The 26,520-nt window shown below is 39.8% G+C and overlaps 1 protein-coding gene across 1 annotated transcript in view; it reads left to right on the top strand.

Moving 5' to 3' along the window:
• Nucleotides 1–26,520, top strand: part of LOC122803758 (lanosterol synthase-like) — a 792,945-nt gene that overhangs the window by 693,938 nt on the left and 72,487 nt on the right. The window contains exon 13 of the mRNA XM_044073448.1: nucleotides 25,773–25,844. Coding sequence (XP_043929383.1) covers nucleotides 25,773–25,844 — 72 coding nt within the window. The remainder of the gene's footprint in view (nucleotides 1–25,772; nucleotides 25,845–26,520) is intronic.

The raw sequence follows: 26,520 nt of genomic DNA, 5'->3' as shown, positions 1-26,520 counted from the left end.
TTATATTCAGTCTCACTGCTACAGGGTAGTTGCCTCCCTGAAGTAGCCACATCACCAGTTCTGGCTTCAGGTGTGCAGTCTGTCTGGGCCTCCCCAGGCTACCAGACCTACATGCCTGTCTCCAAGCCTGACTTTATGCCACTGCATGCACACAAGGTACTGCATTATCAAAATCATTCCCTACCAAGACATCTAAAGGGATATCCTCAAACACAACTACTTGCTTGCTTCCTTTTCCACCCTCTCAGTCAAGGTGAACCCTGGCCAGAGGCATTTGGAATGGGATCCCTCCTAAACCTCTGACTGGAGTGGACTGCGCAAGCAAGTACTGTGCCTCTTTAACCACTGCAGGCTTCACAATGGTTGTATCAGGTGATGTGTCTGTCTTGGCAGTGGCCTGTTTTCCAACCACCAAGATCAGATATGAACTCTGTTGGTAGTTTGGTACCCCTATTGTCTCCAGACAACTTACCACTGACATTCTGTTATTCCCAGTTGCTGCCCCCCCCCCACCTCCCCACCTTGCCTCCGTGGACATGTATATGCTACATGGCCCCACTGGTTACATTTAAAACATTTAAGCCTTGGTCCTGGCTGTGTACCTAAACTAGTGGCTTCCCCTTTTATTGGCAGACTCCTTTGGAGAGATTTAGCCTGTCCACCATGGGTTCCCTTATGTTCATGTGCAGCACTGAGTATCCCTTTCCTGTGCTGTGATACCCTGTTTGCTGGGTATAGTTCTCCTTTTTCCCCCAATTCATCTGCAAAGTTGTATTCCCTGTCTGCCAACCAGATTTTCATGTCCTCAGGCAAGATGCCAAGGGCTTGTGCTCTCACCAAAAGGTCTGACAGCCCTTGAGAAGTGCTGACGTGTCACCCACTCACTCACCTATGAAAATAAGTGCTTAGTTCAGCAATATAATTGCATACACTTTTATCTGCCTTGCTTCTATGCTTAACAGATTTTTTTTTTTCTGTAAGCTTCAGGTGTTAGCTTAAAATATTGTAATAAACAGTGCTTAACTTTATCATAATCTAAACAATCAGTATCAGACAATTTAGAAACAGCAGTTACAACTTTACCATGGAGTAAGGGGGTCATGGGCCGTAGCTAGAGCCCTTTGTCATCATTATACTGTTTGCCTACTCTTTCAAATATATGAATAAAACTATCAAAATGATCACCTTCTTGGTACTGAGGAAGACGTTTACTGACCTTTATTGCTACTTGGGTATGATTACTCCCTTCCCCATTACCACCATGACCCTGGTGAAGTGTCAGCATTTCCTTTTCATGTTGCCTCTGCCTGTCATTTTCTTCATCTTCCAGACATCTCTGTCTCTGTCTTTCTTCAGCCTCCAAATGCCACATTCCCTCTGCTGATTCAAATTCCAACTGTTTGGCCTCCAGCTCAAGTCTTTTTAACTCTGGATGGGTTTTTACATCCTCTGAGGAAAAGTTGAACTGTCCTGTTTCTTGGAGCTGTAAGTCCCAATCAATGGAATGGTTATCCTCCTGGTTGCTGCTCTGTGCTGCAACTCTGATTAAGGCTGCAATCCTTTCCTCTTTAGTTAGGTTGGCATGCACCAGTCCTTAGGCTTAGCACATCTCAGCCAACTGATTCCTTGTCAGCTTGCCATAATCCTCTGCTGATATCCTTGCCTGCTCTCCCTGACTAACTTAGCTAACAAAAAGTAAATAAATAACACTATTGTGATATGAAACTCTGAATGTCTACTTTGTGGCTGCTTGAGAGTACAATAACTTTCTTTAGTGACTACTGCTTACAGGCTACAGGAGTTCAATTAATATCCAGACCACTGCACAATATGTGAGCATGTGATGATGCCTCCACTGTCAACCAATATGTGATGCCCACTGCTGATACCAGTATATGATAGCTACCAGTATGTGATGTCCCCATGCTGGACCAGTAATCAAGGAGTCTGAATCCTCACCACTAACACTGGAGAGGGACGTGCACTTGGAATACAAATGGATACACTTAGTTTTTGCAGATGCAGACCTCTCTGCATCAAGTACAGTTTCCCTTAAGAGCACACAGGGAACACACTCAGCCCAGGGTCTGGATGGTCTCGATATCTGCCTCCCTCCAGGATCCCAGTAAGACTCCCCACTGGTACAGCTGTAGGGTTAGGTCTTTGGCCGAGTGTCCAAGCCAGTTACTCCAGCACCCTCTCTGTAAACCCAGTGCTTCGTGTCCCTGCCCCAGGTAGCTGAGACACACACTCTTTAAGATTTAATTTTCACACACACACACACACACACACACACACACACACACACACACACACACACACACACACACACACACACACACACACACACCTGTGAGAGGCTGGCAGCTGTTCTAAGGCTCTTAGCAAAGGGTGTCCAATTATACTGTGCAGTATTAATAATAATACAGATGATAGTAGTTGACCAAGACACCGCGGTCTTCAGAAGTGGCCCACACAGTGTCACCAGATAAATATAAGTACTCTCAAAAGTTAGATACTTTCTACAGGGACCAGCCACAATTAAAGTTTAACTATATTTAACGATAAATAATAAAAGATCATGAAAATATTAAATATAGTTTCATAGTTTAGTACTAGGCTATCTGCCCTGGGGCATTTGTAAGCCTAGCCATAGTGATGTGGCTTTTGCCACCCCATGAGATGGTACAAAAATGCACAGAATAGATTTAGAATATTGTGCCTCTGCCTAGTAGTGACACAGTGAAGGTCCTCTTATATAATAGAATTAGTTTACTGTGCCCCTGTCTAGTAGTGATACAGATGTGACCCCTGGGGTAAACTTACGATCTCCCATCCACTCATCTTCCTATTCATCATTGATGGGTTCAGTTCCGAGCCCTCGGAACCGAGTCGGCCTTATACCAAGCTTGTGTGCACCAAAAACTCTCGAGCTAAGCTGCAACCCACAATTAACCAAAAAGAGAAATTAAACCCAAAATAGGGTCTAAAGAGTCACAAGTCGAAAATTCAGACCACCGCACACAGACCAGGCTGGCAAGCAATAGACGAATCCTTTATTGCAGACTTGAAAGACTTAGCGCTTTCACCATGACAAATGGCATCTTCAGAGTAAAGAGATAATAAATCACAACCCTTTTATAGGATTCAGTACAAATTAATCAATTAAATAGTTAATTAATTAGTGAATTGATGAAATGATTGAAAGAAAATGAACACAAAATAGAAGATACTAGCACGACCTTGCCAATGAGCCCATACAGCAAACATCCAAAAACATATATTACTTTTAAACATAACAAATTCATAAGAACGATACACAAACCTACTTGCAACCTCATTAAATGTAAATATAAAAATGTATAAAATGACTTACAAAATAAAATTTATTGTTTAATAATTTAATAAATAAATAATTTATTTTAATGTTTTAATATTTTAATATTTGAATATTTGAATATTTGAATATTTTAATATTTTAATGATTAATATATTAATATAAAATACTATAAAAACTATAACACCAATCAATTGCTTAAGCACAGGTTTCAAGGAAATATAATCATTTAATCCAGGCTCCTTCATTGCATTTAACCTCAGTTGCCACTCAACTTCCAAGACAGCCACCCTGTTATTAACATCACCCCCTTGATCAACATATACACGATCAATAACAAAAAATACAAACTTTTTGAACTGGGAACATTTAAGACTGTGCAAAAACAAAGCATTGTGGACATCTCTCTTTTTAATTGCTCTTACATGCTCCATAACCCTATCCCTTAGTTTACGAGTGGTCATCCCCACATAAAATGCATCACATGCATTGCAGGAAGCCAAATAAACTAAGTTTTTGCTATTACAACTACATACTCCAGGACAGGCTAAAGTGCGTGGAAACCCAGCAACACATATATAGGCCCCCTCAGCAATAAATCTACAGCATCTGCACGCTCCACACTTTCCCATCCTCGATCTTTTACATCTACTTACACCTTCCAAAACATTCTTCAAGTTGTTACCTTTACTGAAGACAATCATCGGCGTCCTCCCAACAATCCCTTTGATCTCACGACTTAAACAGTAGTCCCAGGCATGCCTAATTGCCGCACACATTTCTATAGCCTTCTCACTATATTTTAACACAAACACAGGGCCATTCTTGCCATTGTCCACATCACTCTTAACCACACAATCCATACCACTAGACAACATATTTTCAGGGGCAATCTTTTTCAAAATAGGCATATATATAGTCCGTCTTTTTTTATAAACTTCCTTTTTAACCCTCAACAAAAGATTTAAGGGATAACCCCTGTCAAGTAACAAACCTATTAGTTTGTAAATCTCCTGACTAAAAATGTCATTCTCACTCACTAACCTTGAAATTCGCACCATCTGGCCTTTTGCCACCCCCTTTCTCTGTTGCAACGGGTGACAACTAGAGTAGTGAAGCATTGAATTAGAGTAGTTCTCCTTTCTAAATAAAGTACTAGACAATCTCCCATCTATCTTGGCAATCTTAATAGCCAAGAAATTGATACTATCACCGTTCCATTGGAACGTGAACTTCAAAAAATCTGTAGTACTATTTAAATAATTCACAAAGTCCAAAGCCTCCGTCTCGCTTCCATTCCATAAAATTAATAAGTCGTCCAAAAATCTATTGTAAAGGATGATTTTGGAATTAAATCCAGAGGGAAACACAAACTGTCTCTCCCATGCCAATAAAACAAGATTGGCAAAAGTGGGGGCACATTTTGCCCCCATTGCTACACCCGAAGTTTGTCGAAACACCTCACCTTCAAACCTCATATAATTATTCTTCAAAACAATCTCCATGACATCTTGGAGCAAATTTAACCTACCCTTATCAATTCTATTACTAATGTTGAGGCTGTCATAAAACATTTCCAACCCCTCAAAATGTGGAATAACAGAAAAAAGATTGACCACATCCACTGTGAGGAAACTATAGGTGTCAGAACAAGCTTTCACATCCCTCAACCTCTCAAGACAGTGCCATGAATCTCTCAAAACATGGGAAACCTCACTAAGGGCTGGTTTAGACAAAACATCCACAAAAGCGGCAAGGGGTTCAGTTTTTGAACCCCTCGCAGAAACAATAGGTCTGAAACTAAGATTGTCAACACCTTTGTGCACCTTTGGAATACCGAAGATGCACGGAATAACCGGATACTTGACTGTCAAAAAATCAAATTCCATTTCACTAATAGCACCCTGGAAAAGTGAATCCAATAAAAACAAATCAATTTTTTGGTATGCCCTATTCACTTCATTAATAGATGCTCTATTATAGGTGGCTTGGTCCCCCAAAAGTCCCATCATTGATGCAATATAGTCAATCTTAGCCATGAGGACCATACCGCCACCCTTATCGGGCTTCATACATCTAATATTCTCACTTGATCTCAATTCCCTTAGGGACAACCTCTCTTCCCTACTCAAATTGTCTTCAAGAATATATTTTTGAGAACAAATCCTCCTAAATTCAAGCTCCAACAACTTTTCAAACACTGAAAATTCAGGGTTAAATGGAGGAATAAAAGTACTCTTCCTTTTTAAAGGAACCACTGATGAATTACTAAAATCACCACAATCCTGCCCTTCCTTTCCTTGAAAAAAGACCTGCAAGTTTAATTTCCTCAAAAACAGTTTTAAATTGATCAAAACTTGCGCTATATCAAGCCTAAAATTAGGTACAAAATTTATACCTTTAGAAAATAAACCAAAATAACCATCTGTAATTTCCATCTCAGTGAAATTGTAAATAATAATTCCATGTTTTTTCAATATTTCCCTACATAAACACTCACCAAAAATAACATCACTGCTACTGCTGGTATAACAAACATCAGAAACACTTGGCCTAACTAAAGATTGTTGCTGCACAAGACCTTTAACAATATTGGTTCCTTCATTTTCTATAATTCCTAACATTAAAATCAGTGGTTATAACATTTACTTGTCCATAGGTTTGTCCATCGATGGCTACCACCTCACCACCATCCATGAAAATATCATCACACATTTCAAACTGAATCGAATTCTGCAAAAAATTGGCTGTATCAATAGTTAAAACACTGGACTCATTGGCATCACTAACTTCACTATCATGACACACATTATTAAACTGTACGTAGTTGTCATATTGAGAAACTATAGTTCCAAAAAGTCCCTCTGAGACACACCTCTCCCCCCCCTCCCGTGGAAACTTGTGTTGCAGACGCTCCGTCGAACGACCCTTGTTGTACAACCTCTCCGATCTCCTCAGTCCTTGAGGCTGTTCCAAAAAAACCTCCTCAGATACAGAATCACCATTAGACTCATGATTGTCCAAACATTTATCCAAAACCATAACATTACTCGGAACTCTTGTTGTATGAAACCTGGAATGACCAGGAGGGTAAGCACATTTATTTACATAGTCCGCATTGTCCCTAGCCAGCTTTTTTTGTTTAATAACCTTATTTTTGTTGACAAATTGCTCAATGCTGGCCACTACCCTATCAAACCATTCCTTGTACTGAAAAAATAACAAGACTGATGTTATACTGGAATGTAATGACGTTATTTCACCACACAGTTCCAACAACTTTCTCTCATTATTATCAATGATAATGTCTAATAGCTCCAACCCAACTCGGTCAAATAAGGTTACCATTTTATCAAAAAACACAGTACCTTCTTCTATGCTCATCAGAAGCTTCCAAACCCGAAGCCCCTTAGGAATCTGCTTTAAACTCCTAGATTTCGAAAGGAATAAATTATCCAGCTGCAGCGCTCTGTACTTAGTACAGAGCTTGTCGTAATGATGTATCTGCTCTTTTAATGTCGGATATACAATTTTGTTATTGGAAAAAGCATCAGGAATGCCCAGCTCCGTTACCGGCAGTTCAAACCAAGAATCTAAACTGTTAATATTTCCTGCATTCACTGGTAATGCAGGTTGGGCTCCACTCAAACCACTAGCTCCCCCTAGTGTTGTAGGAACCAAATTAGATTTGTTTTTGGATACCGCTCCACTATAGGAACTTGTAACTGCTGTTTTCTGTCCAGGAGGCAACGATGAATTAACAGGGGAATGCAAGGTGAATAACTCTACTTGCGAGTCAGTAGGGCTTACCATAGCCATCGAACCTTGAGCCCCTGCTTGCTGATCATTTAAGGCAATCAATTTTTGCAGAACTTGCGCCAATTCTTTTAAAACCACACCCATCTCGAACAAAATATGCAACAAGTCAATTCACCCACGCTGACAAAACCACAGCCCTCAGGCAGAGCCGAAATAAGCGTATTAACCAAAAAGAGAAATTAAACCCAAAATAGGGTCTAAAGAGTCACAAGTCGAAAATTCAGACCACCACACACAGACCAGGCTGGCAAGCAATAGACAAATCCTTTATTGCAGACTTGAAAGACTAAGCGCTTTCAGCATGACAAATGGCATCTTCAGAGTAAAGAGATAATAAATCACAACCCTTTTATAGGATTCAATACAAATTAATCAATTAAATAGTTAATTAATTAGTGAATTGATGAAATGATTGAAAGAAAATGAACACAAAATAGAAGATACTAGCACGACCTTGCCAATGAGCCCATACAGCAAACATCCAAAAACATATATTACTTTTAAACCTAACAAATTCATAAGAACGATACACAAACCTACTTGCAACCTCATTAAATGTAAATATAAAAATGTATAAAATTACTTACAAAATAAAATTTATTGTTTAATAATTTAATAAATAAATAATTTATTTTAATGTTTTAATATTTGAATATTTGAATATTTTAATATTTTAATATTTTAATGATTAATATATTAATATAAAATACTATAAAAACTATAACACCAATCAATCAAATCTGGTATGATTTTTGCTTAAGCACAGGTTTCAAGGAAATATAATCATTTAATCCAGGCTCCTTCATTGCATTTAACCTCAGTTGCCACTCAACTTCCAAGACAGCCACCCTGTTATTAACATCACCCCCTTGATCAACATATACACAATCAATAACAAAAAATACAAACTTTTTGAACTGGGAACATTTAAGACTGTGCAAAAACAAAGCATTGTGGACATCTCTCTTTTTAATTGCTCTTACATGCTCCATAACCCTATCCCTTAGTTTACGAGTGGTCATCCCCACATAAAATGCATCACATGCACTGCAGGAAGCCAAATAAACTAAGTTTTTGCTATTACAACTACATACTCCAGGACAGGCTAAAGTGTGTGGAAACCCAGCAACACATATATAGGCCCCCTCAGCAATAAATCTACAGCATCTGCACGCTCCACACTTTCCCATCCTCGATCTTTTACATCTACTTACACCTTCCAAAACATTCTTCAAGTTGTCACCTTTACTGAAGACAATCATCGACGTCCTCCCAACAATCCCTTTGATCTCACGACTTAAACAGTAGTCCCAGGCATGCCTAATTGCCGCACACATTTCTATAGCCTAATCACTATATTTTAACACAAACACAGGGCCATTCTTGCCATTGTCCACATCACTCTTAACCACACAATCCATACCACTAGACAACATATTTTCAGGGGCAATCTTTTTCAAAATAGGCATATATATAGTCTGTCTTTTTTTATAAACTTCTTTTTTAACCCTCAACAAAAGATTTAAGGGATAACCCCTGTCAAGTAGCAAACCTATTAGTTTGTAAATCTCCTGTCTAAAAATGTCATTCTCACTCACTAACCTTGAAATTCGCACCATCTGGCCTTTTGCCACCCCCTTTCTCTGGTGCAACGGGTGACAACTAGAGTAGTGAAGCATTGAATTAGAATAGTTCTCCTTTCTAAATAAAGTACTAGACAATCTCCCATCTATCTTGGCAATCTTAATATCCAAGAAATTGATACTATCAACGTTACATTGGTATGTGAACTTCAAAAAATCTGTAGTACTATTTAAATAATTCACAAAGTCCAAAGCCTCCGTCTCGCTTCCATTCCATAAAATTAATAAGTCGTCCAAAAATCTATTGTAAAGGATGATTTTGGAATTAAATCCAGAGGGAAACACAAACTGTCTCTCCCATGCCAATAAAACAAGATTGGCAAAAGTGGGGTAACATTTTGCCTCCATTGCTACACCCGAAGTTTGTCGAAACACCTCACCTTCAAACCTCATATAATTATTCTTCAAAACAATCTCCATGACATCTTGGAGCAAATTTAACCTACCCTTATCAATTCTATTACTAATGTTGAGGCTGTCATAAAACATTTCCAACCCCTCAAAATGTGGAATAACAGAAAAAAGATTGAACACATCCACTGTGAGGAAACTATAGGTGTCAGAACAAGCTTTCACATCCCTCAACCTCTCAAGACAGTGCCATGAATCTCTCAAAACATGGGAAACCTCACTAAGGGCTGGTTTAGACAAAACATCCACAAAAGCGGCAAGGGGTTCAGTTTTTTGAACCCCTCGCAGAAACAATAGGTCTGAAACTAAGATTGTCAACACCTTTGTGCACCTTTGGAATACCGAATATGCACGGAATAACCGGATACTTGACTGTCAAAAAATCAAATTCCACAATGCCCTTCATTTGGCTACCTCAGATCTTGTTTGCCGCTCAGCCATATAGCAGCATTTCACCGAGCTTTCCAGCTAATTGTTATATTTTTCTAATTTGTACAAGTATTTGTGGATTTTTCCTGTTGGTTTGCTAATTTCTTGTATCTTTACTCATGCAGCTCTACCCACAGGTATTTCCTTTTGTACCATTGTTGGTATTGGCCCTTCTACCCTTGTGGTATTCCCAATACCATTGTTGGTATTTCACTCTTTCTTTCTTTTCTTCACTTTCTTCTATTTTTGTGTGTGTGTGTGAGTGTTTCCTATTATGTCTGAGAAAAAAGGGACTGTGGGGTTTAAACACTGCTCTTCTTGCAGTGATAAAGTACTGAATAGTGACGTTCATAAGGAGTGTGTGTATTGTTTGGAGGTTCTGTATTTATCGGTGAAACCCCCATGTGATATTTGTGCCAGCTTCAGTCAGTGGACGCTGAATGAGCGACTAATTAAATTGATCCTTAAAAGCCTGCTTTCTTTGCCTTTTTCGGAGGCTATTTCTGCATTGGAGGTCTCATTCCCTCCATCTGTGGACAAGAAGCATCCCCGCTCAGACCTCTCTTCACCGGCTGGTGAAAGGGGCAAAAGCCATAAGCCCAAGGCCAATAAGACATCCACTGAGCACCATTTTGCCTCCTCGGTTCCGACTACCTCGGCTCTGAGTTTGGCTCCAGTGATTCATACCGAGGTCGCCTCGCCGGTGCCTGCCCTGGCTCCGACGACTACAGCACTAACTACAACCTCGGTTCCGACCAGTTTGTCTGTCTCCTACTCGGCACCGACGTCCCCCATCTCCATCCCGACGTCAGTTCCGACAACAACTTCGGAGCTGTTATTGACCTACACCCCAGCTGTGACCTCTGCTCTGAGCCCGTTCTTAGCTCTGATCATTCCTTTGTTGCGGGTTTCCAAACTGGAATCGTCGGTGCCGTTCTTTAATACACCACAGACCCAGTACTCTCCGTCTGTGGATCCTTTTGCCGGACAAGCCTTCAGCCCCTTTTTGGACCGGCCTGATTCCCCCTCAGGGGCATCGGTAAGGTCCATCAAGAGCCTTTCAGAATTGGATGTGGTGCACATTTTTGATCAGCTGCTGACCGCCAGGGGAATTACAAATTTTCCTAGACCCCATCCCACTCCAGGTTTTGGGTCTATTACACTAGCGACCCCTACATACTCTCCTCCCTTGGATCCCACGGTTCCGATGCTCATATATATGACATCTATGAGAGGATCCCTTTCCTCAGTGCTGACAGCGACAGTGTCTTAGGCTCTGAGGCCCCTTTGGGTGTCGGTTCCGTCAGAACCCACCCTTCCTCAATCTCATGCTTGGGGGGTGGAACCCTCAGTTCTGGCCACAGTTCTGGCTGTTGCTGGTTCTGTCTTTGGGTCTGAGGGTGACTCCTGCCCCGAGTTTGCTTGTGGCTCCGTCCCTGGGGGCTGACCGCATGGAGCGAGGTGTGATCCCGGTTCCGAAATTGTCTTCTTCGGTTCCAGGCTCCCATTCCTCTTCAGGCAGGCCTGCTTTCCAGGTGATGGAGAGGGCACTCACTTCGAGCAATTCTCCTACGTCGGTCATTCCACCAATTCCCTCTGAGCCACAGCTGTCAAAGGCCACCCCCCAGGACTCTGAGAGCACAAGGCCCAGGAAACCCCTGTTCAGGCTATTTCCCTTTCTGAGACTTCTTCAGATGCACCCACTGAAGAACCTCCTCGGAAATGGGTGTGTAAGAGGAAACACATGGACTCCCCAGTGGAGTCCCTCATGGAAGATATGGACTACGATGATGGGGAAGGAACCCCACAGTCACCCACTGATGATGTCTCATTTGGAAACATCTTGGAAATCTTGAAACAGAGGGGTGACTGGAAGCCCTCCAATCCTTCTCCGGAGGAATCCATATTCCTGCAGGCCTTCCGCTCTTGGCCCTCTACTTCTTGGGTGACCCCCCCCCTGCCAATGAGTTGGTCAAGCTCATCGTGCAGCGAGCGTGGAAGAACCCTGACACCATTGAGGCCATCCCTAGGCGATCAGATAAGATACTCTCCCCTCCAGAGGATCAACACCATTGGTCTAGAGGTTTGCCAGGAGATGCTATGGTGGTGGCAGCAGCCACAAAAAAGGATCTTGTGGAGGAAGGTCCTGTTGTTCACCTGCCCAATAGAGAGTCCTGGGTGGTGGACAGGTTAGAGAGGCAAGTTTTTGCATCAGCAACCTTTACTGTCAGGTCTCTGAACTTTTTGGCACATTTTATGAGGCTCCAGAGAGATCTCATCACTGAACTCTCTTGGACCCTCGCGGGTCAGGTTGCGGACTGGGCACATGATAAAGTAGCTTCCCAACTTGCCACCCTAGAGTCAATATCCAATTCATCCATGAGGTTGCTGTCCCATGCAACCGAAGGAGCAGCTAGAGCTGTGGGTGCAGGCGTAGTCATGAGATGCCAGGCCTGGATGCGCATTTGTGACCTCGCAGACTCCTTCAGGTCTTCCTTTTTAAATGCCCCTATCAAACTATCAGCTCTGTTCGGTGCTAAGGTGAAGGATACATTAGCAAGGTGTGAGCAGGTCTGGAAGACCTTGTCTGCCATGGGTCTACTCTTTTCCAAACCTCAGCATTCCTTCTCCAGGAACCAGAGTAGTGGGAAGATGTGGCACAAGAAGTCTCAAGGTCCTTTCTGTGATGCATGTGGTGAGGACTCCCCCAAAGGCAGAGGGGGTTCCAATAATGGAAGATGCCACTTTTGGGACAGAGGAGATCCCCGGAATCAGGACTCCAGAGATTCCTTCTCAGGAAGACTGTATCAGTGCTTCAGAAGTGCTGCCCGATTGCTTTCCTCTGGAAGCAGTCAGGGTGTGTTTCTCTCTGCACCAAGCTGCCTGGCTCTCTATTACAAATGATCAGTGGGTGCAGAGAATCATTTCCAGAGGCTATCACATCCCCCTAATATCTTATCCAAGACCTCTGAAATCCCTTCCCAATGTTCCACCCAGTCAAAGGGAGGAGGCAGCTTCCAAAATACGAAAGCTATGTCAAAAACGAGTGATCCAACAGGTCCCCCCAGACCAGTGCGGATCAGGGTTCTACTCAAGATTCCTTTTAGTGCCAAAGAAGACCGGGGACTGGAGGCTCATTTTGGATCTCAGCCAGCTAAACAAATCAGTAGTTCAGACCAAATTCCGCACGGTCACGATTCAATTCATCCTTTCCTTTCTGTGGGAGTGTGTGTGCATGTGCTCGTTAGACCTATGAGATGTGTATTACCACATCAAGATGGACAAGCACTCCAGGAGTATTCTTCACTTCTGGCTGGGAGCCAATCACTACCAGTTCAGAGCCCTGCCATTTAGTCTCTCAATGGCCCCCAGAGTGTTCACGAAATGCCTAGCAGTGTTCACAGCTCATCCGAGACTTCAGGGATTCCAGGTGTTTCCGTATCTAGGTGATTGGCTCCTCTCCACCCCCACCAAGCGCCTTCTGGTCGGGGCCCTCCGCTACACTCTAGTACTAGCGGAGTCGCTGGGCATCACCATCCACTGAGAAATATCCAACCTTCAACCCTCACAACAATTGGAATTTATAGGGGCAATATGCAACACTCAGTCAAGTCTGGTCTCTCTTCCCCCACACAGGCTTCAGAGATTATGGGCACAAGTTCAAGTGATACTCTGTCAAAGAAAGGTGTCTGCAAGGGAAGTTCTCCAGGCTCTGGGATCTATGGCTGCAGCCATCCCAATTGTTGCCCTAGCCAGATTACACATGAGACTGCTACAATGGCTTCTTCAGTCCCAGTGGATACCCAATCTTCACCCCCTGAGCTAACAGATTCTCATCACCAACACCTGCAAACAAGGTCTCCTCTGGTGGATGAGTACAAATGAATACCTTTGGTGTCACCCCTTCCAAGATCACCAACCCAGCGCCACAGTGACCAAGGACGCTTCCCTGATAGGGAGGGGGGCCACATTCAGGTAAAGTCAGTCCAGGGCACGTGGTCCAGTATAGAGGTCAAGTTGCATATCATTGTCCTGGAATTAAGAATGGTGCTATTGGCATTGCAAGCTTTCCAACCACTCCTTCTGTCTGGAATGATTGCTGTGCAGTCAGACAACGTCCATTGTCTGGTACATAAACAAACAGGGAGGGACCAAATACTACCCCCTATGTTGCAAAGCCATGAGAATCTGGCAGTGGGCAATAGCTTCCATCCACTTTCTGATCGCAAAGCATATCCCGGGGAGCTCCAACGTGATTGTGGACAGGCTAAGCAGATGCATCCTCCGTCCTCACGAGTGGTCTCTCAATCCGAGTGTGACGGCAGAAATCTTCAGCCGTTGGGGCCAGCCATGCTGTGATCTTTTCGCCTCCCCCTCAAACACAAACTGCAGCAGCTACTTTGCCCTCTTTCCCCCTCACAGGGAGTCACCAAGAGACACTTTGATTCATGATTGGCCCGCGGGTCTACTTTGTTTATCCTCCAATTCCCCTGATTCCCCTTTTTCTAAGGAAAGCTATTCGGATGAGAAGCAAAGTGATCCTCATTGCCCCATTCTGGCCTCGTCAAGTGTGGTTTCCCTTCTTCCGACCTCATCTGTTGCAACTTTCTTGGATCCTCGACACTCATCAAGACCTCATATCTCACCCACAAGGGCTGACTCCCCCGAATCTGTCCACTTTCAAGCTGACGGCTTGGTTTCTCCACTTCTGTTAGTTGCCAGACAGGAAACCCTTTCTTCATCTGTCCGTAATGTTATCCTGGCCTCCCATAAACCATCCACCAAAAAACTTTATAGGGACAAATGGAAAAGATTCTCTATTTGGTCAGATAATCGGAAGCTAGATCCGTTCTCAGCTCCTGTAGGTATTATTCTTCATTATCTTGCTGAGCTGCTCGACAATGGTGCATCATCTTCCACCATTCGAGTCCATTTAGCACCTGTTTCCAACTTACATAATGGGTCAGACGGAGTTCCGCTTATTTCCACCTGACTTTGCAAGACATTCCTCAAGGGAATATTCCACAGCAGACTTCCCATCAGGCAGCTGGTGGAGGCATGGAATCTCTTCTGGGTTCTCCAGTCTCTCTCTCTATCCCCTTTTGAGCCTGCGGTAACATGTGATCTAAAATTCCTGTCATGGAAATCCTTATTTCTGGTGGCGTTCACTTCAGCCAGATGAATATCTGAGTTGCAAGCCTTATGTATCAAGTGCGCTTATCTGATATTCCATAAGGACAGAGTATCACTTCGTACTAACCCATCCTTATTTCCCAAGGTGATTTCTGACTTTTCTATTAATCAGTCCATTGAGCTTCCTGTATTCTTTCCAAATTATTCAAACAAGGGAGAATACTGCCTACATTCATTGGATTTTATAGACAATTATGTTTTTACCTGGACAGAACTAAGTCCTTTCGTAAGTCGGACCAACTTTTCATTTCCTTTGCGGGCCCTAGAATGGGAAGTGCAGTATCGAAAGTTACCTTGTCAAAGTAGCTCAGAGATTGCATTAGCTTTTCATATTCAGTTATGAATGAATCTAAGTCTGGTCAAATCAAAGCTCACTCAGCTAGGGCTATTGCAGCATCGGTTGCCTTCCACTCTAGGGCCTGCATGGATAACATCTGTGCAGCTGCCATTTAGGCTAAACCTTATACGTTTATCAAGCATTACAAATTGAATCTGATCTCCAGGGGAAGAGCGGCCTTAGGCTCAATGGTTCTCAGGAATGTTGTTCCATAAGGGCCACCCAGGTTCTCCAAGTAGCTTGGGATTCTGTCCCATGAGTGATGAATAGGAAGATGATTAACAACTTCAGATAAAGAAGTTATGTCTTACCATAACGTTCCATCTGAGTTGTTGATCTTCTTCCAGTCATCACACACTCCCACCGACCCCCAGCAAAGGCTCCTGGTGGATCTTCTGGGTCTTTGTGGTGTTTCAGGTTTTCTGCGCAGAGATGGCCTCTGACTTTCTGGTTCTTCTATATGTTGCATGTAAACTCGATCTGAGGTAACTGGGTGAAGGGCATTGTGGGTAGCAGCTTAGCCCGAGAGTGTTTGGTGCATGCAAGCTTGGTATAATGCTGGCTCGGTTCCTTGGGCTCAGAACCGAACCCATCAGTGATGACTGGAAGACGATCAACAACTCAGATGGAATGTTATGGTAAGACATAACTTATTTTTTACAATAAACCACAGAGTTCAAATCACAGGAGATATTGAAAACAACATTGATGGACAGGTTCAGACAAATAAAGAAAAACAATATCTAAACTGAGCGTCACTATATTCCTGACAAATCTAAATTACTGTTCCATAGTTAAGTTACTATTGCAAGGCAAGATGCTGTGGGTGAGGGTCTTTCTAGTCAGGTTCTCCAAAACAGAATACTCAAGAGTCTGAGATTTCTCTTTGTAATATCTAAAATATAATTTTCAAGAGGGCTGCCAGAATGACCTCATCTGGTAACCTGACTCTAGGTTCTCACAGTATTCCCCTTTGAAGCTGAGACAGGAATTTAGCATATATGGCTACAGTACACATCTGAATGTTTATGGCAGTGCCTGTAGCTTCCCCTGTTTTTACTTAGCTAATGAACAAGGGCTTTTTCTGGACATGTGTCTCCAATCATAGTCAGCACAATGGTGTGCTGTTTTAGTGGTTTAACAGCTCATTTACATTTCCCTTATTTTTCTTAAAGTAAGCTAGCTGGCCCATTTCATTCAGTTGCAGCAATGCATGTACATTTCTTTCCATACCAGCAGGGTGCACTGTTGATACATTTTAACACAAGCAAAACTCACAAATAGATTTTCAGCAGAATCATCAGTACAGATCAGTTTGGTATACAAATGACATACAGTTCCAAAACATTTGTAACACAAGTCTCTTGTATAAATCAGTTTGATATTCAAAGGACATGTCATTCTTTATACAACTCCAGCTGGCTATGCTGGCACTTACCCATATGATCACATCCACAATCATCCTTTTCCAGTTTTCCATGATCATTTTTTTCCAGTTGTTTTTAATACCGTGGTAAATAATATTTAATAGTAGTGTATACTATGTTTTTATCATCCCACCCCTTTTAGCTTAAATTTAGAATATTTTTTCCACTTTATTGCAAATGATTTTTAATATCAGTACTAGCTAATTATTCTTTAAATTGTCACATATTTTTAGTTAACAGTTTTTTAATTTTATTTAATTTATATTGGTTTATTAATTTATTTTTAAGTATTGATTTTAGTGTTATTTTATATGGAATGTTCACTACTTTTATAAGTATATTATATAATGACTATTTTTTCTGTCCCACACTGGCCAGCAGTAAATTGATATACTTTTCCTGGTTTACCTTACTCATTAAATGTACATATAAGATTGTATTCCTGTTTTAATTTTTGGTTTGCTGTTTTTACTATGCTTTTGGTTAGTTTTAGTAAGATTTTTTTGTAGATGTATATTTTTAGGGTTCTTGTACACAGACCTGAAGAAGTCTATAGGGATGGAAGTGGTCTGTGTTAACAATAATTTATGGAAATAGATTATATTTTGGATAGTGCATTTTTTCTGGATGCCAGAATATATATATATATATATATATGTATATTGATTGCCAAATGGTCTAATGTTTAAATATTTCCAACCATGTATTATAGTGTCTTTGATAAATGAATGGACTTTGTTTGATAATAATCTGTTTAATCAGAAGAATCATATCATTATTAATTTTATTCATTTTATTTAAAGTCTATAAGGTTTAAATTATTAGGACATTTAGTAAGTAGGGCAGTACCATCTCAAATATCACAGTGATAAGGATGAGGGTAGGGTTTTGAATTTTTTTACATGTATACCAATATACTACAACATATAAACCACTCCCATACCTGATAAAAGTTATACAGTCATAAAGTTTGGGATGAAACTATCATTCTGTTTATTTTTTGTTTTGTTTGGATCACTTGTCTGTGTGCTTAATAAAGGATTTTTGACCGGAAACAGACTGACTACCCTACTTGGATTACTTCTGAATAGCTATTAGAGTTAATAATTCTGTATTATATTAATACTATTTCAAAATAAGTATTTATTTTTTATTTAGGACATTTTTAAGTTTGCTACTTCTACTACCATTTTCTGATTTTTTCTGCTTTTTAATATATAGTGATTAAATAGACATACAAGAATTGAAAAACTTCCATACTGTTTCTTTTATTTGTGGAATATAATTTTTTTTTGTCAAATTCAGATGCTCATTTGTAAGGCTATTTTTCCTTCCGTGATAATATAGAAAACTAGTCACCCAGCGGTGTAAACCTTGCCTCTAGATGATTGTCACAGTTGAAGTGACACCCCGACCCCATGTGCAAAAATGGGAAAAAATGGGTTGTAAATGGATGGATGGATAGATGGACGGTTGGATGGATAGAGAGTTTTGCTATTATGATAAAAGATGTTACTCCCAACTATTATACATGACACTTTTTAATGTGTATTTTTAACTTTTAGCAGATATTAATGCTTGGCAAGCTAATCGTTATGTAGTTGCTTCTTATTTGTTCAGTTTGAACCTTTGTCACATTTTCAAAACAATCTGCTTTAATGATCACACCCAAAAAACTAAATACATTTTGAGAAGCGCTCATCCCCTTGTAACTTAGAACAAGCTTACAAAACTGTTTATAGTTTCAAAAAAAATTACCCTTCCAAATAAGAGTTATTTTCCCAAATTGATGGCTGCCACCACAAGCATTGATTAATCCAAAATTAAGGTTGCCCATGCTAAACTGCATGTTACAACCTGTGTTCTCACTTATACTAATTGCTGTCTGTCCTTTTCTTATCTCTTCTTTGCTTTCAGTAAACATTCACTTTTATCTCTAATAAAAAGTGCACTGGGTATTTTTAAATAAATAAAGTACATTGTGTATTGTTATATTAAATTCATTAAGTATCAAAGCTGCTGGGGAGGCAGCTACTTGTATAATTTATTCACTTTCCAAATGTTTAAAACTTCAATTGTTTTTCTATGAACTGCTTGCCAGTGTACATTTAAATGCTAATTACAATGTACTTTATACACTTCACTCAGCTGAGAGTGTTCAGACCTTTCATGATTAATTGCTTGTACATGTAGATTTTTTGTTTCCATGAAAACTAGTGACTGAATTTGCAGTTATATGAAAGAATCTTAAAATTTTACTCAGAACACATTGCTAGCCTTCTCATGATTACCTGACTGTCCCTGTAGACTTCTTGACTCTCACCTGAAAGCCTTTGCTAATCGAAAAAAATAGCTAATAATTTTACTAATAGGATAAAGATTGAGCATTTTGCATCCCTGTCATCATTTTACCTTATTGTTTAAGCATTTTGCTTTAAAAAAAAACTTCTAAATATCTGTCTATCTACTATATGTGTGTGTATGTGTGTGTGTGTGTGTGTGTGTGTGTGTGTGTGTGTGTGTGTGTGTGTGTGTGTGTGTGTGTGTGTGTGTATGGGTTCATGTCAGTCCGTCGAAATATCGGAATAACGAAATTCACTATTTCGAAACGAAACCATCGACAATTTTAAACCCCCCTTGCAGGACCCATGTTAGCACTGTGCTTTCATACACATGTATTGTTGATGTTTTGAATTGTCGATGGTTTTGTTTCGAAATAGTGAATTTCGTTATTCCGATATTTCGACGGACTGACATGAACCCATATATATATATATATATATATATATATATATATATATATATATATAGATTCCTGTTACAATACTTCGAACTTGTAATAGGAAGCCTCACTTCTGCGAAAATTCACTTTAACGAAAGTGAACTTTCACGTAAGTGCACTTCACCGAAAGCACCGCAGCACAGTGGAGGACATATAAAACAAGCTATGTCCTCCACTAGGATGTGATAGTCACGGACCTTAGGGTTAGGGAACGGGTTAGGATAAGGGGATAGTTAGTAAAGCTATCCCCTTACCCTAACCCATGCTCCTAACCCTAAGGATCATGACTATCACACCATAGTGGAGGACATTTCTGTGTCCTTCACTGCACTGCAGTCATCACGGACCTTAGGGTTAGGGCACGGTTCATGGTAAGGGGAATAGCTCTATGGGCTATGCCCTTACTAAGACCCGTGCCCTAACCCTAAGGTCCGTGAGTACTGCACAGAAGTTCAGTACAACACCTGTTCATTATACTGAACTTCACGTAAGTGCACTTTCGATTAAGTGCACTTTCGCTGCAGTGAGCATTCCATGCACTATTTCGAATTAGTGAAAATTTGATCTAGTGTATGGAATCCATATATATATATATATATATATATATATATATATATATATATATATATCTATATATATATATATGGGAAATAATTATGTTACTCGTACATATACTGTGCTTATTACTCATTTACATCCCTACTACAGCAGCACAATTGCACAGCATTATATTAACTTTAACTTGATTATATGTAATATTTCTTACTATTTTAGTGTAATGCCTGAATTGCTTACATTTAGTAAGAAGTAATTTCTTACTTTACTATCTTTAACATATGCAGTAGTCACAGATAAGGCATCTCTTCCTCACATTTAAAATACTCCTGACTGCACACTATATAATATTATATTATAGTATAACATGCAAATTATATCATGAATTTTTTGTTCAAGTGTTACAACAAAACATGTTTTACTTACAGTTATTTCAAGTCCAAGGTATTCCTGGTTCTTCTAGTCAGCTCCTGTGTGCTTTTCTTTCACTCAAGCATTGTTCTTTGGAACACTGGAATTTCACTGGCCATGTCTCAGTTTGGGCTTTGTAACTGTCAGAAGAATGAGAAGGAAGGTCCTGTTCTACTTGCTGACTCTTTTTTTTTTTTTTTTTTGGCTAAAGATTTTTTTTTATTTCTTCCGTAGGATGTCCTGCATTCAAAAATGTTCTTGGTCCTCCAGGGAAAAATACTCTTAAGAAAAGTGGATACAGCAGCATGTATCTCCCACCTGGCTGTCAACATTCCCTGATTGCTGGGATAAACTTGCTTCTTTTCTGTGTGGTATACAGTGAATAGTCATTCTCCACAAGCATTCTGCTGTTCTGAATTTGTAATACTTTTCCATTCTGACACAGTGTTGTCAGGAGCAACTATTTCTGTTGGTATTTTTGCATCTTTACTAATATAGTTCTTGGTTGTTTCTCGTGGCAAGATTTGGAGGATACACACAATGTACCAATTGAATTAGCAAATCCTGCTATCCAACACCAGTTATACTTTAGGTGCTCTATGTCCTTTGACCCTTGAGAACCTCCTAATGATTACCTTGCAATCCTAAGGTGTTCTTTGAGACTTCTAACAGATTGAAGAAGATAGCCCCAAGATGAAAGTCTAAATAGTGTGATCCTCCACACTTTCCCTTATTTTAGGTATCCGGGATCTGGTTAGATCAGACAGACACCTTTACTGATCACCTCAGTATATTTAATAGGTTATAAATGTATCCAATTCTAAGTTCCAAGCAAAGTAAATTTCTTTACTCTGAGGCTTGCATAGTCTGTTTGTGGTATATGCATCTAGTTATGCTTGTCCTATCTATCATTCAGGTGTTTCTGAACAAAATTTGTAGCTTTAATCTACTCTTCCTAGCATATCAGCACAGTTGCAGTTCCCTAAGTAGTAGTTCTTAGATCTTTGTTAAAGAGGGGGTGACCTTGTCATATCGCTTCTGACTTTGCATCTCTATCAGAAAGCAACTTTAAACTTGGATCTTTTCAGATTGGTGTCCCCATATTCCTTCCTCTCCAGACCGGTGTTGAAAGATCTGTTCATTCTGTGTCTTATCCATTTGATATGGGATTGCTTTTCTGCTACAATCAAAGGTTCAGCAATTATAGAGTCTCTAATTGAATGTAGTGTCCTTTTATTTGACTCATCAGAGTAGTGCTATGTGAGTAGTTAGTTTTTTGTCAAGCTGCTGATTTAACAGGTAGGCAACTACCTAATTAGTAGACAATTACTTATACCTTTCTGTTAACCCGATTACTGCTTACCTGACCAATAATGTAATTATGTGCTGTGCGCTCATTTTAATTACAGCAGGACATAGAATGGGGGTGTTGTATTAAGAATTCCATGTTTGGCTTTTAAGAGTGGCAAAAAAAAAACTTACATTTTGAACAGATGCCTTTGCATGCATAAAGATACATGTTAACACACTCTTGTTGAAATACAAAGTGTACTAAAAACTCTAGTTTTGCTTCAGGCTGCTGTTATGAAACTTAATTTTACTAAATGGACAAGATTAGCACATAAATTATAAAAATGTTAAGTATAAATAGAGTGCACTTTGGAAACACACGAGTTGCTCTTCAAACACAGATAATAAAAGTCGACATTAGATATTCAGTTTTTCCTTTTACTCGTTGCCTAACACATTTGCTCAGTAATACAAAGTCAGCTTTTACTTTCATGTATTTCATTGCTTAACAGCTTTACTCAGAAACAATCATACGGAGTGACTACTTCTCCATTCAAGATAGACAAGTTAAGTTCATTACAGTTACATATCCTTCCCATTTTGACTAAGATATACGTAATTGTAGACGCAAAATAAACTGTTTGTGTGTGTGTGTGTGTGTGTGTGTGTGTGTGTGTGTCTGTGTGTGCGTGCGTGCGTGTGTGTGTGTGTGTGTGTGTGTGTGTGTGTGTGTGTGTGTGTGTGTGTGTGTGTGTGTGTGCACACGCACGTGCAGTACAAAATTGCTTTATTACAGTAAGCAGTTTTATAATTCTTATGTACAATTTAAGGATATCTGTACTGGGAGATCTGATCATGGAGACTCTCACAGCCACCAGAGTATTTTTCTTTTTAGGTTGTTAGGCTGTAATCCTGATTCTTCTTTTGTAACACCATTGTTGAATTATTATTGTGACAAAGGCAAATTTACATATGTACAAAAGTAATCAAACTGCATTAACAAATATTATGCTTCACATGTATTGCTATATATCATATAACCTAAGCAACATTACATAAATTATTTAATTCCTTGCTATTTTTTAAACAAACATCTTTATTAGACCATCAGTTATGACATAGAACTGTCATACATTTAAGTAAATGAAAACAAACCACACAGACACAATCCTAGTTGCAAACATTTTACATCACAAAGCATACTGACACACTCCCATTTGCAAACATTATACATCACTTATAATCTACCCAATAATTTCAATCAAACATTATGTAGCTCATTTAAGTCCTGCCTTCTTTTAAACCTCATTCCTACCCTGTATGTATGTATGTATGTATTGTTCCCACAGTTCCCATTTTTCTTATGTAGTTTACTGCTACCCTATTCTAAAGATCTCAGTTCCAGTTGTTTTATCTTTTTTACTATATTCACTGTTTCTAAACTAAATCTAAACAAACTATATAGTTTGTTTAGATTTTGATTTCCATTTTTAAGTAATTGTTTTTTTTGGCAGCCACCATAATTAAACACAACAAGGCCTTACCATGTCTAGGCAATTCCAATTCTGTATCATAGCTCAGAAGAATCATCTTCCTCATCACACCAATCTGTCCACCCAGCATCTCTGACAGTGCATCCTGCAGGGAGTCCTTAAAGTCTGCCAGCTCACCACACTCCCAGAAAACATGTTCCCGGTTACGACTTTCTTCCCTGTAACACCTCCAACATTTTCTGTCCACCTGAGAAAAAATTCCCTGAAGTCTACTTGGGATATAAAAATATCTATGTAAATATTTCCAAGCAAAAAATCCTAAATCTTCTGGATGTTATTGCATGTTTGTGAAACATACATTTAACCTCCCAGTGTTTCTTTGTGAATTACTTATCCAGTCTCTCTTCCCAATCCTTTCTAACCTCCTCTGATTGATTCTTATTTGTACACTCTACTAATTATTCCTTTTTAATGGCAGCTTCTGTTGTAGATTCTACTAAAAAACTACCAGTGCTGGCTTTTCATTTAGGACCCCCCTATTTCTTTCTATTTGCCTATACTCTGATATCAATCCTTATAGGGAAGGCAATCTCTAACCTCTAGCCAAATAAATTCTTGGCATCTTCCCATTCTATCATCTTTGCTCTCTGGTTAATTACTCCCAATATCTTGGTTCCTTTGCAAGTTTTCTCCAGTAAATTCCGGCCCCCTCTTGCCTGTTTTATATATCCCTAATTGCAGTCATACCTGTCATCAGAATCTCCTTTCTACATTCTTGTGTTGGCTTAGTTCTTAGAATACTTTCTGCTACTTTATAGATATAATATTCTGTATGATTTTTTTTTATTCTCCTTAAAGGCGTACATGCAAAATCCCAGTCGCTCCTTGTTTCTTGACCTTCCTCCCTGTTTCATCATCATCCCTTTCCACTTTGAGTTATAGTTTTCTGCTTGCGCTATGTATATGAGCCTTAACTTTGTAACTCTGAAATAAACCTTTAAGTCGGGTAATACCAATCCACCCTGTTCTACTGGAAGAATCAGTTTATCCCACTTGACTCTTGCTGTCTTCCCCTCCCAGATACAATTGTTCAACTCTTTATTAATTGCTATCCACAACTTCTCCTCTGGTTGATAAAAATATGCCTGACCTGTGTTTAATACTTTTTTTGTGTCTTTCAGCTTTTCCCGGTTAGGGGTCGCCACAGCGGAACTCCAGTCCGCTAATGATTGGCAGTAGATTTTTATGTGCTGGCTTGCCGGGCCTAACGCACAACCTTCAATGAAGAAAGGCCCATTCACGCATGTCGACACACAGAAGACGCTCTAACTGAGAATTGAACGGGCAACGTCTAACTGTGAGGTGACAACACTACTGCAGCACCACCACCGCAGTACCTGTGTTTAATACTAAATGATCTAAAAACATTTGGACTGCTTGTATCTTACTAACCATATCTATATGACAAAGCTTTCATTTTCTCAGTTTTTGTATTTTTTGTTTAGTCTCTTCCCACATATCCTTAGCTGTCACACCAGAATCATTGTAATTCATACTCCTAAATACTCATTTTTATCATATCCACATAAACATGGATAGTGCTAAATCAATTCATGTGTGGGTACATAATGTACTGCTATTGCCTTTGTTTTAGCCCTAATCCTGATTCTTGGTGCCTAACATGGGTGCTTACATCACCTTGAGGCCTACAGTGCAGGACTGCGGTTGCAAGTTTAGTAAACCAAATACATGTCTCTGGTAGAACTGCTTTACCTCTGCTTGCATGTAACAAAGCAGCCACAAGGCCACCATTGCTGATCACCCTTACCTATGGCTGTTCCAGTGCTTGAACCACTTATTAAATTGTAGTCATTTGTATTACAGACAGTAGTTTCTCCCTCTACATCACAGAGCCAGGTTGTTCTTTGACATTTTAATGTACATTTTACATTTTCACTAAGAGCGTTCTCTGCTCTGCTCTTTGTCAGCCACTAATCTCATTCTTAATACCTGTAATTTTTTGCCAAAATATGTGTTCCTGCAGCACTGCTAAAATTCTTACTTCATGAATACAACAGAAGAGTATAAAAATAAAACAATGAATAGTTTACTGATGTCCAGGAGTACTTTGACTGTAACAGTACACGGAGGTGTGTAGGCTGGCTGTAACATTGTATGCAGGATAATTGGCTAAAAAGAGTCACTGAGTATAATTTTTAAAGAGTTGAAGTAGTTCAGTCCAGCATCGATAAAGTGCTTTTTAGGTAGTGTTGATAAATGACACTGACTGCATGATCAGGGATGGGGCGTGGATGACATTTTCACAATCTGTGTTGTAGTTAAACACTTTTCATTTCAAGAATCTAGCCTTTTTAAAACAGAAGTTCTGTAAGTAAATAAATACCTTGCTGGTTAAGATTTGCTTTTGAATGTGTGTTTCATTTATAGATGCCCTGTGTCAAAATTGTTTGTGCATTGAAACCACCTTCTGGGTTTTACTTCATTTCAACTTATCATTCATACAACTATAAACCTGATTCTAAATGTAGCAGATGGGGATGACTGTGATTGTGTAAGCTGTTTAATTTGTATCACTGCGCCTGTAGCGCTACCTAACTTTTATTGCTTGTCTTCTTTGCTTTCAGGCCGGAGCACACAAAAATCCTGAATTTATCACCTGCCTACAACGTGCCCACCAGTTCTTAAGAATCACACAGGTAGACTTGACATTTTTCAACCTTTTAAATGTTGTTTTCTTCCAGCTGCAATACTGATTGTGACAGCTTCTTCCCTTTTACTGACTGTGGTATCGACAGAGAGAGAGAGAGTTCTACTCCTTAATCAGCCAGTGGCTGGTTGTGAGAAAGTGGTTCTATTCAGATGCCGGTCACTGGTGACAGTGCAAGGTAATTGGGATTGTTGGGTATGTTATGAGTGTGTGTGTGTGTTGGATAGTTGTAGGACACTGGGCTAATTTCGTTCAGGAACAGGCCATGTCAATAGTAGAAAACTAATTTTGCAGGTTTAGGACAGGGTATTTTAGGAAATGGTGGAGCAGTAATAATACTAATAATAATAATCTTTACCAGTAATAACAACAGTAATGATCTATACCAAATTCTTCAGACAAGGTATGGCAGAGAGATCAGACAAGTGTATAATCATCCAAAGTACAGCAGTGTAACTAAAGAGCTACCTAAAACTTTGTCATATATAAACGCATCTGTTGGCTCCCTGGTGTAGAATAATAAAGTCCTGTCTATAACACAGGTAACTTGGATTTGATTTGTGGCCCTGCTGCTGAAGGAGTGGATCAAGAGAGGTAGGAAAGACAAGGCTGTTCCTTCCAACCTATATTTGGAGGAAAGATGAAGGTTATTTTTCCTGGGGTGC

This window comes from Protopterus annectens, chromosome 6.part0 (genome assembly GCF_019279795.1).
Source record: "Protopterus annectens isolate FY-2018-M chromosome 6.part0, PAN1.0, whole genome shotgun sequence".
Lineage (NCBI taxonomy): Eukaryota > Metazoa > Chordata > Ceratodontiformes > Protopteridae > Protopterus > Protopterus annectens.
The sequence above is the reverse complement of the archived record's forward strand: the minus strand, read 5'-3'. Positions and strand labels throughout refer to the sequence as shown.